Source organism: Chiloscyllium plagiosum, chromosome 37, assembly GCF_004010195.1.
Source record: "Chiloscyllium plagiosum isolate BGI_BamShark_2017 chromosome 37, ASM401019v2, whole genome shotgun sequence".
NCBI lineage: Eukaryota > Metazoa > Chordata > Chondrichthyes > Orectolobiformes > Hemiscylliidae > Chiloscyllium > Chiloscyllium plagiosum.
In genome coordinates, this window is record NC_057746.1 from 15436647 (window position 1) to 15453223 (window position 16577).

General features: G+C 39.6%; 1 protein-coding gene across 1 annotated transcript in view; it reads left to right on the forward strand.

Annotated features, from left to right (window-relative positions):
- The window catches only part of LOC122541321 (muscarinic acetylcholine receptor M2-like), an 8835-nt gene extending 2070 nt beyond the window's left edge, over positions 1-6765 (forward strand). Inside the window, exon 3 of the mRNA XM_043677978.1 lies at positions 5114-6765. Coding sequence (XP_043533913.1) covers positions 5114-5934 — 821 coding nt within the window. The 3' untranslated portion in view covers positions 5935-6765. The remainder of the gene's footprint in view (positions 1-5113) is intronic.
- The last annotated feature ends 9812 nt before the right edge of the window (positions 6766-16577 follow it).

A 16577-nucleotide genomic window follows, 5' to 3' on the forward strand; every position in this document is an offset into this window, starting at 1 on the left:
CTGTACTGGTTCACTGGTAGAGGGAATGTATGAAAGAAATGCCACTCTGTTGAATGATCAGTACTGAGGAAGTGCCGAACTGTCAGGTAGTCGGGAGACACGTAGTTTTGCACTGCTCGTGAGTCAGCACTGAGACGGTACTGCATTTTCAGAATGGCAGGTGACAGAAAATGCTGCCCTGATATAAGGTCAGGACAATGTGAGGGCACTGTCATTACTCAGGAAGGGTCATTATTCAGGGAGTGCTGCACTGTCAGAGGGTGAATAATGAGGGAGTGTTGCACTGTCAGAGTGTCAGCACTGACAGAATGCTACACTGTAAGATGATTAGTACTAATATTGTCAGATTGTCTCACTGTTAGAGGGAATACTGCACTGTCAAAAGGTTTATACTGAGCGAGCATTGCACGGTCAGCGGCTCAGTCAGAGGGACTGGGCTTTGTCAGCGTTTCCAAGAACCATTACAAAGGGAACACTGTCAGAGGGTCAGGACAGTGGGAATGCTGCACTGTCAGAATGATAATACTGAGTGAATATTGCACTTTCAGTAGTGATGCAGAACAAATAGAAAGTTTTCAAAGCGTGCAACACTGCAAGTGAATTAGTAGTGAGGTAGTTGCTTCTGTCAAACTGCCAGTAGTGAGCAAGAGGTTCATTATCATAGCTTAATTTTTGAGGGAGTCCCTATTTTCAGGACTATGTCAAAGAGTGTCTCATGGTCAGATTGTCAGTTCTGAGGGAGGGGCGTTTTGTCAGAGAGTTGAGAGATAGAGCTCATGACTGTCAGAGTGTCAGTATTGACAGAGTGCTGCACTGTCAAACGGTCAATAATGAGGAAGTGCCACACTTCAGAGTGTCAGTAGAGACCGCCGGGGGGGGGGGGGGGGGGGGGGGGGGGGGGGGGGGGGGGGGGTTGAGGTTGGTGCAATGTCAGAGATCCAACGTATGGAAACCCGGCACTGTCAGACATCATCTGCTAAGCTTCTGATAGTGAGGCACACTTAAGCCTGTATAATTACGAGTGCAGCATTCCAGAAGTACTGATAATCTGGTAGTGCCTCCGTCTCATTGCTGACTCACGAACAATGCATTATGTCGTCTCTCCAGACCCTATTCCAGTACTCATCCTTCTCATACAGCAGCGATCACTTAATTATTTTCTTCTTACAGTGCCGCACTCTGCCAGTACTGACCATCTGATGTTGCACCGTTGCCTTAATACTGGCTTTCCGGCATTGCAGAAATCCCACAGTACTGTTTAAGATGGAGTGGCATCCTTTTCTTAGACACACTGTGACAATGTAGCACTCCCTCAGTTCTGGTATACTGAGAGTGCTGCACTTCTTCACTGAACACTCTGTACCAGTGCAGCACGCATTCTCTATGAGCTTTCTGACAATGCGGGAACTCCCTCAGTACTGCCTTTTGGCCAGTGCAGCATACTGTTTAACTTCCTTAGTTAAAAATCTTTGACAGTGCAGTGCTGTTTTCGTGCTGATTGGGAAACAGTGCAGCATACTCTTTCTGCTATCCGTCTGACAATGTAACACTCTCATTCCTGAACGTTTGATGGTGGAGCATTCCGTCAGTTCTGACCATCTGTCAGAAACTCTGTCTCAGCGCTGACTCACAACAGAATAGTATATACTTTCCCTTGACTTTCTCAAAGTCTGGCACAACCTCAAAATTAATCCTTATGATAGATTGGCGATCACTTAATACTTTCCCTCTGACATTGAGGAACCCTCTTTGTACTGACTGTCTGACAGCACAGAGATCTCTCAGTCCTGGCTTTCTCCCATTGCAGCACTGCCCCAGTACTGGCACTGTCTAACTTATGGAGTGCTGCGATTTCAGAGGATCCGAACTGAGGGAGTTCTGAACTGTGAGAGAGTCAGTACTGGGAGAATGAGGCACTGTATGAGTGTCACTACTGAGTGATTGTTGCACCGCAGGAGGGTCAGTACTGAAGAATTGTTGCACTGCAGGAGGTACCTTCTTGAAATATCAAAGGAAGTTGCACTTCCTCTGATCAGGATAATATTAATGTTCTTATGACAGTACTTCGAGGAAGATAAGGTAACATTTCATTTTTGAAGTGGCACATATTTAGGTTTTCATCAGCATAAGGTACATTCTGGCGTTTCTCTGAAATGGTTGGTCTTGCTCACTGAGGAAGTGTGCACATCTGCAGACTTCAGTGGAAATCACAGAACAGAATGCATCCTCATTCCTTGTGGAATGTAGGAGTGATGCACTGTTCCAAGGAAGAATGCCTAAAATGATAACAAAATACATATGAAGCACAAGCAAAAACGAAATAGGATTATAACAGGAATAATGTTTAATATACAGGTTAAGATCACCATCATCACTCTGCTCTTACTATTCCTCTACAGATACTGACAGACGAATCTAACCCACCTTTCTACCTCTGTATTTGTAACAAAGTAAAATTGAAAGCTTCAAACAAGCTCAAAATTGGCCACAGAAGGTCTAAATCAGATTTTAAGAATTACCAATGTCAGACTACAAATAATCCGTTCTCGACATCAGTTTGCAACTGCAACTTCAGAGATAGCATTTTTTACATCGTACAATAACTTTAGTAGAGCAAAATTAAACAACAAAATAATCGAATTGGCCTATGTTTTGAAGACAAAATCTTTATTTTCAGCGCTTTCACACAAAATGGCGTCATGAAAACACTGTTATTGGATAGTTAAAAGGAAATAACAAATCTGGTAAAATTACTCAAACGCTTTTGTAGATCTGTTGTTCTACAGACATAAAAGATGGCCTATTGGTTGCTTTTCTGAAGAAATCTATCAAAGTCAAGACCAGTTATTTTACATAAAGGCAATAACACTTTTTACTTAGGTCTGCATTCTCTAAGCATCCAGGAAGGGATAAAGGATGTGAGGAATGAAGCATTCACATTAACATTGCAAAAGCCATAGCCACACTGAACCTTTTTGGGAAAAAAAAGTTGTCCAAAATGTAATTCGAACTCTGACCACACCCTGCCAGACTGAACATCTGCCACAAGAGTTCTCGCATGTCCCTTAATATCTTCTACTTGATTGAACATACGGTTTCTTCCAGACTGGCTGTCACCAATTTCCATGTACCAACATGATTAACAGTCAATTTATTTTATCTATTTAAACACAATGGTCTTGAAGAGTGGTGAACAGTCTGCAGAACATTTTGATCAATAAGAAACCTACAAACAATTTCCAGGCCTGGAGTCATGAATAAATAAAGGCATGTTTTCTATTCTTTTTCATAAAAATTATTACCCATAGTCCAAAGGTCATCTTCTGCTCACAATTTCAACTTCACAGCTCTGAAACAACAATGATTTTTTTTTAAAAAGTGAAAACAAAATCAATTGCAATCACAGAGGGCAGGCATGATAGAGACATGATTGGAGCCGAGTTTTATGTGAGGCACTCTGTGACTCAAGTGTGGGGTGAAGGTGAGGAGTCAGGAAAATACAACTTGGCCAGCTCTAATGTCTCAATAATCTAATTGTTTTAAATGTGAAATTAATTGGGTCTATTTTAAGTGCCATTATGTTCATTTGGCGTTTTGTGTTAAAAATATTTAGCTACTGGATTTATTTGCGAGGGAAAGGAAATCATTTCAGTCAAAAGAAATATCAATATTAACCTAATGTTTCTTTTTACAATAATTGTGTAAGCCTTCCTGCATTCAGAACAGTTATTAATCTTTTCCTCGGTTTCTACACATACTGAGAATTCAGTGACATAAATTTCACATAAAGTCCTCATATCTTTATGAAGCATTTTGAGCAAACCAGTGAACACAGCAAAGCAGTAAGTCTGTTGTCAATTAATCCTGCTCAGGAATGCACTCCCCAGTGGAGGCAAGCATCCTCAAAATTTGTTCATCAAAATTCACCGATGATGCAGAGTTAATATCCAATTTTCACACTCGATTGAAAAGCAAAAGTAAAAGTCCTTATTTGTTTTCTGCTGGAAATATCACAGGACATGTGTAGCCATTGCCAGCAGGAGGTTGCATTTAAAAAGAAATGGCACAGATTTTGCAGCAGTAAAACCCGTTGAAACAGAGTTGATAGACAATATTTAACGAGTTAGGACAGGGTTTTTGATAGTATATAAATTTTATAGCCATTAACAGACACCTTCATAGCTTTCAAAGCACAATTTATTTATTCACAATTTCAAAAGATAGCATTTTTGTTTTCATCGGTGCTTTAACATCTACCTTTCTGTGCATCTATAATTTATCTGTTTTCCATCGATAACTTAATTTAACTTCAAAGCACCAGCATTTATTTCACTTTCTGGTTTGCTGCTGATGAGAATACCTCAACGTAATTGGCTCTCCATTACACTTAATAAAAGCACACAATCAACTTGGTGAAAAAGTTTGCTAACTTGAAGTGGGGAGATGGGAAATCCATGCCGACAGTGGACCACCGCACTCTTCTGAATTACTTTCTTCAATGACAATCTTTGGTGGACCTCCATCAGGACATGATATTCCTTTACATCTGGGGTGGCAAGATGGGTTTGTCGAACTTCTTTGGGGAATTAGCATCCAGGAAAGGTTCTTAATCTTGCTGACTTGTCAGGAGTCAGCTTGTTCTTACCCTGTTGGATGTGAAACAGTGGGGATCTTTGCTTCACATCTGCCTTTGACTGAATCTTTTTGGGAATGGATGGTTCCTATTTTTCTGAGGGAAGGAGAACAATGGCACACGAGTTAATGTTCAACCCTTCCCTCATTTGTCTGTATGTTCAGTGTTAACATGAGTTTGTAGAACTAAAAGAATGAAAGTCTTCTTCACTCATGACCACTTATACTGTAATCATTAACTAATTAAACTATTAATGATTAACTAATTACAGCTAATTGGTCTAAGAGATTGATGAGAGAATTTCTAATTTAAGCCGAATCCTTCTGGCAAAGATATTGAAGTTTGCAAGAGCAGTTGGATTTGAATTCGTTTGCTGTTGGAAGATCCATAAGTGGCCAGATGACTTTTAACTTCAACATGTCTGAAGCCGAGCTCCTAATCAATATTTCTTTTCTTTTTCTTTTATCTGGGCCTCGTCAGTGTTACCTGTCCATCAGGGTGAACTCATGAAAAAACCGACAGAAACGAATGAATCTCTCAGTTACCAGACAACGTCATTTGACCCTGAAAGACGGAGTTCTTACGCAATGGGCGAAGTAATTTGCATTGCCACTGTGACAGGATCTCTAAGTGTGGTAACCATCGTTGAGAACGTTCTCGTCATTATTTCCATCAAAATAAACAGGCATTTGCAAACTATTAACAACTACTTCATTTTCAGCTTAGCCTGCGCTGATATTACTGTTGGTGTAACCATGAATCTATTCACCATTTACAGTCTCATTGGCGACTGGCCTCTGGGGCCAGTGGTGTGTGATTTATGGCTTACTATCGATTACGTTGTCACCAATGCCTCTTCCATGAATCTCCTTATCATTAGCTTTGACCGCTACTTCTGTGTGACCAAACCCCTTAGCTACCCCGTAAGGAGGACGCCAAAGGTTGCAGGGATGATGATCGCAGCTGCTTGGGTGCTGTCATTTCTCTTGTGGGCTCCTGCCATTCTCTTCTGGCAGTTTATCGTAGGGCAGAGAACAGTAAGTGAAGGAGAATGTTATATACAGTTCTTCTCCAATCCTGCTGTCACTTTCGGCACTTCAATAGCTGCCTTCTATCTCCCAGTCACTATCATGGTGACTTTGTACATTTCAATATCACGTGCTAGCAAAAGTCGAATGAAGATGGATAAAAAGAATTGGTCTCAATCGAATAAGGAACCAGTTTCTCCCAGTCTGGAGGTGGGTAAGAGACAGATATCGAGTCAGAGGAACATATCAAATGCTTCTGATGGGCTGCCATAAGTGAAAACGCAAAATGGTATAATAAGTCATGGAATCATAATTGATCATTTTGGTGAAAGAGTGGAAGCGGTCTGGAGTGAGTCAACTTCTTCCAGCACAATTTCATTAAACAGAAACGTGGAAGCGTCTGTCCATGAGAATGGAAATGCCTGCCCTCCGATGGATAACTGCAAACTCTCTTATTTAAAGATGGCTAATACGTCACAAAACAGTAACGACAATGGAACCACACCAGGAATTAATTGCAGACATTAGTAGCAATAACGAGAAAGACAGAGAGATTACGGAAAGACAAAAAATCGATAAAACAATTTATAAGACTGTTCAGAAGAGGAATGTAACTGTAACCAAAGGAAGAAAGTGACAAGGACCATTCTGGCTATTCTCCTGGCATTCATTGTCACTTGGAGTCCATTCTATGTTATGGTGCTCATTCGCACGTTCTGTTCCTTTTGTTTTCCAGGGAAAATTTGGGATATCGGATATTGAATATTTTACATCAACAGCACTGTCAATCCAGCCTGCTTTGCACTCTGTAATGCTACTTTCAAGAAAACTTTCAAACACCTTCTCTTGTGCCAGTACAAGGACGTTGGTGCTAAAAACTAAAAAAAAGAACCACAAGAAAAATATTCTGAGTACTCCATGTAAAGTAATGATGGTGATTTTCAAATATACATATTTAAATCTATGGGGATGCGATGTGCTTTCTGCGTCAGAGAAGACTGAGTAGACCTTTTGAATTATCATTTTAGAAGCAACCTTTAATTTTATTCAATTAATTAGTAATACCTGTTATAACTGTTTTTACGATTTGTGACTAAACTAAGAGATGAAGATAATTGATCATTGTGGTGAATGAAAGGAGAAGGAGGTCATTATTTCCAATGTTATCCAATAAAAGCAAGTTAATAATCAGCTGAATTCTCTTACATAGTGAGCAGCGTACTGTGGACAGCGGTTGTCACAGTTGGACAAGTCGTTTTTATATAGGGTTATAGCCAAATCCACTTGATTAGATCATCTCTTTTTTGGATCAAGCAGACTCGAGGTGAGTGTCCATGTAGTCCCAAGAATTTAGTCTCCCCGCTGAATGAATAACAGCCAAAGAGCTGCATTTAGGGCAGAACCAAGTGTAAACTAATTGAATATATTTATTTAAATAAGGCAATGCCTAACGTTTTTCCAGCGCTCTCGCCTCTGTTAACATGTCTAACCTGGTCCGCTTCAGTTGATTGGATTCCAGCTTATTCATTGTTGTGAGAACAAACGTTTGCAGCCAGAAACCAATCCATGGCTTGAAGCCACACATGTGTGACGTGCAAATCTACAAACTCACAGTCACATATTTCAGGCTGATACCAACGCAACAAACTCATTCATCTCATGTGTTTATGATCTGTGTCATCATTGAACGAAAATTAGTAAGAATATAGCCTTGACTTCAATGTTCACTGAACAAGTAAGCTCACTGCCTTTGTGGATTACAGGCAGATTCGATCTGATCACTTCGGTCTTTCAAATCCCACATCTTCTCGGTTGGAGAGCTTGCCTTCCTCAGCTTCCATGGCCCACTCACTTCGTGTGCATCTCGGCTCAATGCCATCCCTCAGACTTGCTTCATGTGAATCAAGTCAGAAGCTAATCTTTCAGGCTTTCCCAGGTACCCTTTCCTTTTTGGTTCATTTCTGCAAACTGAAAAGATCAAATTGAAACATTGCAGATTGAGCCCTGTACAATGCACTGTGTGGACGTTAATTTAAAAACGTCTTTCTGAGACACAATAGATATATCATTCCTCGCACAATTGCACGATTGTCAGGTGTGGCCAGAACCACTAGGAACCAATAAACGCTCGGCCCCCAAATCAGTGATTTGGAGCCATGACCCTGAAATGATTCCAACGTTATTATATACAAATGGGATGAACTTTCGGAAGATATAATTTGCTGAATTTCCAAGTGGACGTGTTCACTTCTCGAATGACTCAATTTTCCAAATATTGGTGTGCATACTTCAAGCTAAGCTGATATGCAATCACCTCCGAACTCAGCCCCTGCTAAACCAGAAGACGCACTTTTCAGTATAAACAAAGAAGTCAATTTGTCTAATAATGTTGCTGACTCGCAATGATATTCCTCATTACCCCCTCGAGAGAAACTCAACAACATCTGTCTTATGTATTTAGTGTCGTTCTAAAGCACAAAGCAGGAACAATTACGAAAATATTGTTCAGCAACATTGGGTGACAGGAAAAATGCCATTGGTATAATAGACGGAGAAACGTTTTGTGAGATTGAGTGTGCAGTTGGAGGCACTTTATGCAATACTCTGCTATGGTTTGGAGGGGCGGGAAAATTGCCATGAACAAACAATCTGTGTAACCGATACAAGAAGTGCTCTTGTTTTCTTCCAAAGAACGCCAGCAGCAAAGGATTGAAAGGTCAACATTATCAGTGCATTCATATCTGACAAAAACTGAGTTAATATGTAAGTCTGCAAATGGGGTCTACAGCCACGTTGGAACACACCATAGCTAACTCTTCACAGCCTGGAAACAACCGAAGTAGGAAAACTAGTTAAAGGAGGCAGCGTTACGAGCAATTTTCAGAATAAACATTTAGGGACCAATGTTCGAAAAAAAAACATGGAAAAGGCGATATCAGACTTAACTATTATCCAACATTATGGAATACAAGATGAGTTTTGACCAGTGCCATCCGTTCACATGTTTCAGAGATTATTCTTTCCATTCCTGGTTCTCTTCCTTGCTCTCATCAGGTGCATTAAAAAGGTCTTCCGCAGCTTTTTGTTTCACTAATAAAAGTTCAATAGCACCCATTTGTCTTCCTTATCTCAGACTTGGCCCTTTCAATCTAATTAAATTGGTTTGTCATTTTTCCCATCATTTGAAAGAGCCACTCCCTGTTCTGCTATACAAATAAACGAGATACAAAATCCTGAACTTTCATCTCCTTCCTTCCCACCACCAAAGGTCCCAAACAAATGAATGCAGTTGAATCACTGACTGTTTTTGTTTTATTTCTCCAAATGGTCAATTATATCTCCTGTTCACAATGTTATCTCCTTTCTATTGAAGGTATCAAATGCAGATTGAAATATTATTCCTGTACACTACTGTTCAGTCCTCAGTCTTTGTCCTCAATCTTTTTCGTCAGCTTCCAGTTGCATTGACATTTTGCTTTCACTCTATGCAGTCTACCCTCAATCTCCGATGTTAGTATACCTTTAAGCTCAAATGAAGAATGCCATTTTATATTTGTTGAATATATAACTTTAAATCTTGCAAGATATTGTTTATATATATCATGACGTAAGTACTGCTCCCATTCTCTTGGAAAGTACACACAGATATTGAAGGATGGTTATGCACAGCCCCTGAAAGTGGAGGGGATGTGGTTATGTTCCTGGGGTGGGGATTGCCTCATGAGGTACCTGGCTATGAAAAGGTACACAGTCCTGGAATCCACTATTGTCATAAATCTGGGAATAGCAGGATGTGATTTCTGAGGTGTTACCCAATGGGTGGTGTCAAATGTGAATAGCTAGACCTCAAGTATTGAAAGTTGAGTCACCCCAATAATCACAGCCAACTTACTTGAAGTAAGTACCGTTAACAGGATGGTTGTTTTACTCATGCAGAGAAATGCTAATAATATAGCTTGAATTCCTGGAGCTTACAATGAAGACTATTAAGACTCAAGTAATTGTTTTGGGTCTGGGTTCAAACGGAGGCCAGACCAGGTGAGGACAGCAGTCTCTTTTCTAAAGGAAAGCGAATGAACCAGATGTTTTTATTTCCAACAAATGACAACAGTTTCATGGTCACCATTAGATTTTTGATTTTTTTAATGTGATTGAATTCAAATTCACCGTCTGCTATGGGAGGATTCAAACCCTGAGAACATTAATTTAATAAATGAATTCATCTTTTTTAAATTTGTATTTCTGTCATGATTTTTAAAATTAAATTTTGAACAAGTCACTGCGTTATTTCTTGAAGTGTTTTAGCTCTTTCGTCCACTAAGATAGACATATATTATTGTATTGGTTCCTTGACTATTTCCTTGCATGCCATTATAAATTTCCTGACTCTACTGAAATGGAACCACGTTGGTTTTTGCTAAACATTTCCATTATAAATATTTAGTGCAGAAGTTGCAGTACATTGTTACGTTTTTGCTTTTTTTTTCATTGTTTTACTCTGTTATTATTTGAGAAAATCACTGTTCATATACTCCTTAGGCAAACTTTGTTTGGTAACTTAGTATGACACTTCTTTTGAACAGATACAATCCTCATTGGCAACAGTTAGAACACTTCCATTGTTGGGTTTCTGTTCATTGCGAAAATGTATTTTATTCTTAGTTATGTATTAGTTCCTCAGATGTTAGACATTGTTCGTCGACAATTAGGTATTCTATTGCATTTTCCTCATCAACTATGGCCAATCTTCCCCTCTGATCTTCATAGCTTAATTTGTCTAGATTTAAGGCTGTGGTTTCTGATTTTACACTTAATATGACATTTCTCATGTTATGGTCACACTTTCTTAAATTATCATTTGCAACAAAATTATTAGCTGCCCATTTTATGTTGCATATATGATACAGTCTAAAATAGTCTTCTACCTAGATGACTTCCCAGTGGACAGCTCTAGAAAGATATTTCAAATACATTTGAAGGATAGCACAAATACACAAATAGCATTAGTATTAATTATGTTCAGCTGGTTCATATATCAATTGAAATCGTCCATAATTATTGTGTCTTCCTGTCAAAAGCCCCTCTAATTTCCAAAATACAATTTACTTTCTTGCTAATTTTTATACCCTTAAATTAACAGAGCTATCCCAACAAAATTTTCTAGCCTACCATCATTCCTTAATATCACTAAAACAGAGAGTCCAGTCTGAGCATTTTTGTTTTTGCCACCACTCTATTAGAACTACCATATTATGCTTATGAATTTATATATAAGTTGATAATTCATGCCTGCATTGCAAATTCCTTAATTCAGTGTTGTTTTAACTGACTTTTCAGTTTTCATTTTTTGTATTTCCTGCTGTCCTCTGATCATTATTTTATTGTTACCTTGATTCATTACCGTTTCCTTTTCATTTAGCTTACTGAACAATGCACATATATGCTCCCTTGTCCCCCAAACATTTAAAAGTATTATATCCTACAATTTAAATTATTTACCCAGAACACAGAATCCAGCACTGTTTAGTAGAAGCCCAACACAGCAGTATAGCCCCATTTTTTCCAGTAATCATGTCAAGTCACCACAAAATAGAAATTCGCATTTGCAAAGCAGCCATTGAGCAGTTTGATGCTGATTTCTGTACCATGACAAGACTTGGAAAATGTTAACCTCCGATTAAACCCTAAAAATAGTCACAGGGAATATATAATCAGTAACTTCCAAGCATTTTTGTTTCACCATTCTGTCTCTTGCAGTGAATTTAGGGGCAATTGTCATCCTATATTCGAGGAAGTGTGGCCTCTCCACTTGCACCACGTCCTACCTATTGGCTGTGGCAACAGCAGATCTATTGGGCATCATCTCTTCTATCATATTGCATCAGCTCTTGTCTTATTACTTCCCAGTATCTTTTCTAGAGATCACTCCTGTGTGTAATATTATATTTATCCTTCTTTACGTAGGCACTGAATGTTCTGTCTGGTTCGTTGTAATTTTCTCATTTGATCGATTTGTCGCCATTTGTTGCCAGAAGTTGAAAAGGAAGTCTTGCTCTGGCAAAACTGCAGTTGTAGTTCTATCAATCACATTCATTCTGATCTGTTTCAAAAATGTCCCAATTCTATTTCATACTTGAACCTCAAGAGATCATTGATGGTGCTCCTTGGTTTTGTAAGGAAAAGACAAGCTATTACACAAATCCTGCATGGGTGGCATTTGATTGGTTTGATAAGATTTTCATAACATTGATCCCATATGCTTTAATTCTGATCATCAATGTCCTCACAATCAGACACATTTTTATGATGAGTTGTGTCCGCAAGTGACTCAGGCATCAGAGTACTGGAGGATACTACAGTGACACAGAGGTTGAGAGCAGAAGGAATTCTGCAGTTTTATTCTTCACAATATCAGACAGTTTCATTTTTCTTTGGCTTTTATTTGTTATATACTTCTGATGTTGTACCTTTGCAGGAAATATTTCTGGAAATTACAATGATTCCTTAAACATCTTTGCAGACGTTGGTGTCATTTTGGCAGATTTAAATTGCTGCACATATGCATTTATTTATGTTGCCACTGAATCCAAGTTCAGGGAGCAGTTCAAGAGTGCTGTAAAATCTTCATGTGCATCAATGTTTCACTTTCTTAACAAGAGCTGGGAGCCCCATGTTTCCAGTAACATTCATCCTCCTATAACTACAAGGTTCCATAGGTAGAACACGATCAGTGGTAGTGGAGTCGGGACTGCAAGGGAGGATTCTGGTTAGGTATCCTGAGTAGTGGGGATTTTGGAAGGGAGAGTCTGAGCTCACATTGAAGCAGATGGTGTAAATGAGTCACTGCAGTCGTTCCTCCTTGCTTATTATTTCTCTTCTCCTTGTCTCTCATTTCTGTTCCTTGGATTGGAAAACGTTTGTTTAAAAATAAATTTAAAAATGTATAAAATCACTTGCGTCAATAATTTGTATTTCTTTCACATTAATTCATACGATAATTAATTGCATGGACGTCAATTTCATTCTTTCATTTGTATTTGGTAGCGCTGGTATGTTAAAGGCCTGAGCCCATAGGATTTGACCAAGTTGCATACTTCCCCCCTTTCTCCACTTTCTCTCTCGCCTCCCAAAACCCACCCCCACCCCCACCCCCTCTCTTTTACTCACTTTCCATCTATCTATTTCTCTTTTCTTTCACTTTCTCACGTCTTGGGGAACCAGGAGCATTGTTAATACTTTATCGTCTTCAGCAGTGGCACTGCCAATTGAGGACTCCTGGCTTCAGTAGGTTTGCAGCCTGGACTCGGGAATTCTGTGCCGTCGGCTATGGAGGAGCTTGATGCCGACAGCAGCGCTGTGGCAGTCCCACACCGGGGGTAGATAGGTCATCAGCTGTACTAGTGCTTGATGCTCAGTGAGTCATTGTCTACACTGATGGGGTTGTGTCCTTTAGGCAGTATATGCTTGAGTTCGGTGCGGACAACTTTAAACACATCTGATTGATGACTCCACTACCACTTTTTTTTCCTACAAAGCATCCTCGGAAGGCAAAAGTTCTCCCATCTCTTACCAAAAAGTCTAACATTTAGTGTTAAAGTTGGATTCTCTAATTCTGGAATCTCTCACAAGAGAACACATGCTTAGCACATTCTTATCAAAGCCATAGAATTCGCATGGTTTGACGAAGTCACCACTAACTCTTCTATACTCCAATGAAGTCAATTACATTCACTCTCAACTTTCCTTTCATAAAACATATTAGTCCCAGATATTAATCTACTAAATGACCTTTGAAGAGCCATCCAATGCTGTTAATTCCTTTGTTCGATAAAGTTGTGAAGTTGAAGGCATCTACTGTAACTTTAAGAGAGAGTGAATGCTATTTTACATTGAAAACTTACATCAACTGTTGTATGATTAGCTGACAGTCTCAGGGTATAGTCTAAATTTGAAAATATGTGCCTTTCCTCCGGGTATTCCGGTTTCTTCCCACAGTCCAAAGATGTGCAGGTTAGGTGAATTGGCCATGTAAATTGCCTGTACTGTTAGGTGGATTAGTCACGGGTAAATATAGTGGGGTGAGTTTCTCTTCAGAGGGTCGGTGTGGACTTGTTGGGCGGAAGGGCCTGTTTCCACGCTGTAGGTAATCTAGGTAATCTAGGTAATAGTTGGCTGTGAAGTAGATACGTGAGTTGGTTGCTGTTTTGATAACAATTCGAATTTAACCAATCGTTTTAAATTAATCCCAATGACATTAAAACCCAATCGAGGTTGAATTTATGGTTTATGCCAATCTCGAATCAATGAGACGTTTGGGGTAGAAATGGGCAGGCATTTTGAAAGTTTCAAAGAGTAACTGCCATCGACAGCGTAACTGCCAACAAAACACTCTCTATCATAGGTACATTTGTTCATATGAAACATCTTTTCAGTGAAAGAAGAGGACCCAGGGAGATTGTCAGCCAGAAGCAGTTAGACACCGAAGAGGACAGCTGTTATGTGGTTTTGAAATACTGATGATGTAACTTTATTAACTGGTTTTATTGTTACAGTATATTGTTTTAAATTTGGAGGCAGACAATAAGCAAATAAGAGAAAGGGGCTGAGAGTTGTAAATAAATGTTCACTTGAAGCGTTGAGGAATAAATTGATTTTCCTTTCTTTAAATCGTGGAATTTGGGAGTTCTCTGTCACTCATATTTTCACAAATAACAGGCGAGGTGAGGTTTTCTGGGAGTCTGGTTTAATTAACCGAATGTTTACCGCCGTGTCATCACAATTTGCGGTCTGGAATCCAGGTTTGATCAATTTCCGATTAGTGCACTAGATGTTTAGATAAAATGTAGGTGAGACAATTTGTTTAATTTTGGTTATTTGTGGTTGGTTACATTAAAAGTGAGTGAAATGGCTCTTAATATTGTGAAAGAGGTTCTGGGTTTTGAAGGTAATTCCCAAATTTTCCAAGAAAGTTTAGAGAGACAGACGGAAGCCATACTTTTGCAACCAGCAAAGTGGTTATAACTGTCTCTAACCAGGGACAAAAAGTAAAGCAGTTACTGTAACGAGGTTATTAAAGCATTTAGGTTTGTCAGCGAAACAGATAAGTGCAGTACAGTTGGAAAAACCTAAATTACAATCGAGGAAAATGGTGTTAGAAGATGAAGAACGGGGAAGAATAGCTACAAGAGAAGAAAATTAGATTACTTACAGTGTCGAAAAAGGCCCTTCAGCCCAACAAGTCCACACCGCCGAAGCGTATACCACCCAGACCCATACTCCTACATTTACTTCTACACATAACACTACGGGCAATTTAGCATGGCCAATTCACCTAATCTGCACATTTTAGGATTGTGGGAGGAAACCGGAGCACCCGGAGGAAACCACGCAGACACGGGGAGAATGTGCAAACTCCACACAGTCAGTCGCCTCTGGCGGGAATTGAATCCGGGTCTCTTGGCGCTGTGAAGCTGCAATGCTAACCACTGTGCCACCTGCTGCCCACAACGGAGGGAGGGAGGGAGGGGGAGAGAGAGAGAGAGAGAAGAGAGAGAGAGTGAGAGAGACGATCCTCCTTTATATGTCACAGCACGACGCAAAAACTCAGGAGAATGATGAAGGAATTGAGGTTCAGTTACTCGACACCCTGTTTAAAGTAATGGTACAGGAAAAACCTGAACAGGGTGAGGGTCAGGCAGAAGTGATTAGTCCTGAAAGGCCAATGGACTTCAAACAGAAAGACGAGACAATTGAAGATATATATTAATGTATACTCAGAAAAGGTGTCAGAATGTTTTCCTGAGCGTTATTACATTAAAAATAGAATCCTAAGATGCAAATGGAGGCCATGACTGGTTAGCATAGAGGAGAAATGGGCAGAAGGGCACCAGATTACGTTGCCAGGAGCATCAGTAGAAGGTCACCTCGGTTTGAGGAAGACTCAGATTAATGTACAAATGCATTTGGCCGAGAATGACAAGGACTTGGTTAACTTTTCCAGTACATATCGTATATGCCAAGTGATAGCTAACGCAGAGGCAGTAATAAAATCAGCACCTTTGTTGCCAATTCCCACAAACGAAGAAACGTTCGTGTGGGTTATGTTTGACTGTGAATGTCCCCATCCTCACACTAAAATTTGGAACCAATGCTTCCCAACCAGCATGGATGTATCTACAGATTTGTGGAGGCAATTCCATTATATAGTATTAAGTGAAAAAGGTGGTAGTGGAGTTAGCAGCTTCTTCTTATTTCACGTGGTATGTGCTACCCAGACAGATTCAATCAGACCAGAGTCTAACTTCACTACTAGGCTATTTAAGGATGTGATGGATATCTTAGGCATGCAACACATTTAAATTAAATGAGTACCATTCTGAATCGCGTGGAGCTTTTGAATGATGGCATCAGACCAAGAAGAACATGTAAAGAGAGTACTGTCAGGGCTATCCGAATGATTGAGATAAAGGGTTCTCATTCGTATTGTTTGCCATTCGAGATTCCCGAAGCGAATCTACTTAGTTCAATCCCTTTGAGTTTAATATTCGGACATGAAGTGAGAGGTCCCTTAAAATTAATTGAAAGAAGTTGACAAGACTGAAGTCGGAGATCTCATACTTGAAATATGCATCTGAGGTGAGGGAGAGATTAAATCAGGTGGGTCAATTATCTAAATAGCACCTGAATAGGGCACAGCATAGACACGCATTTGGCAGATAACAGTTCTGAAATTCGGACGTTTTCCCGTGGGGATGACGTATTAGTATGATTCATAGAGGTCGGAGATGCCTTTACAGCCAGGTTTTGTAGTCCCTATCAAATTGAGAAAAAGTTAAGTCATGTTTGTATCTGGTAAAGATGTCAGATAGGAAAAAAAAACCTGTGTTGGGTATGTCATGTGAATACGTTGAAATCTT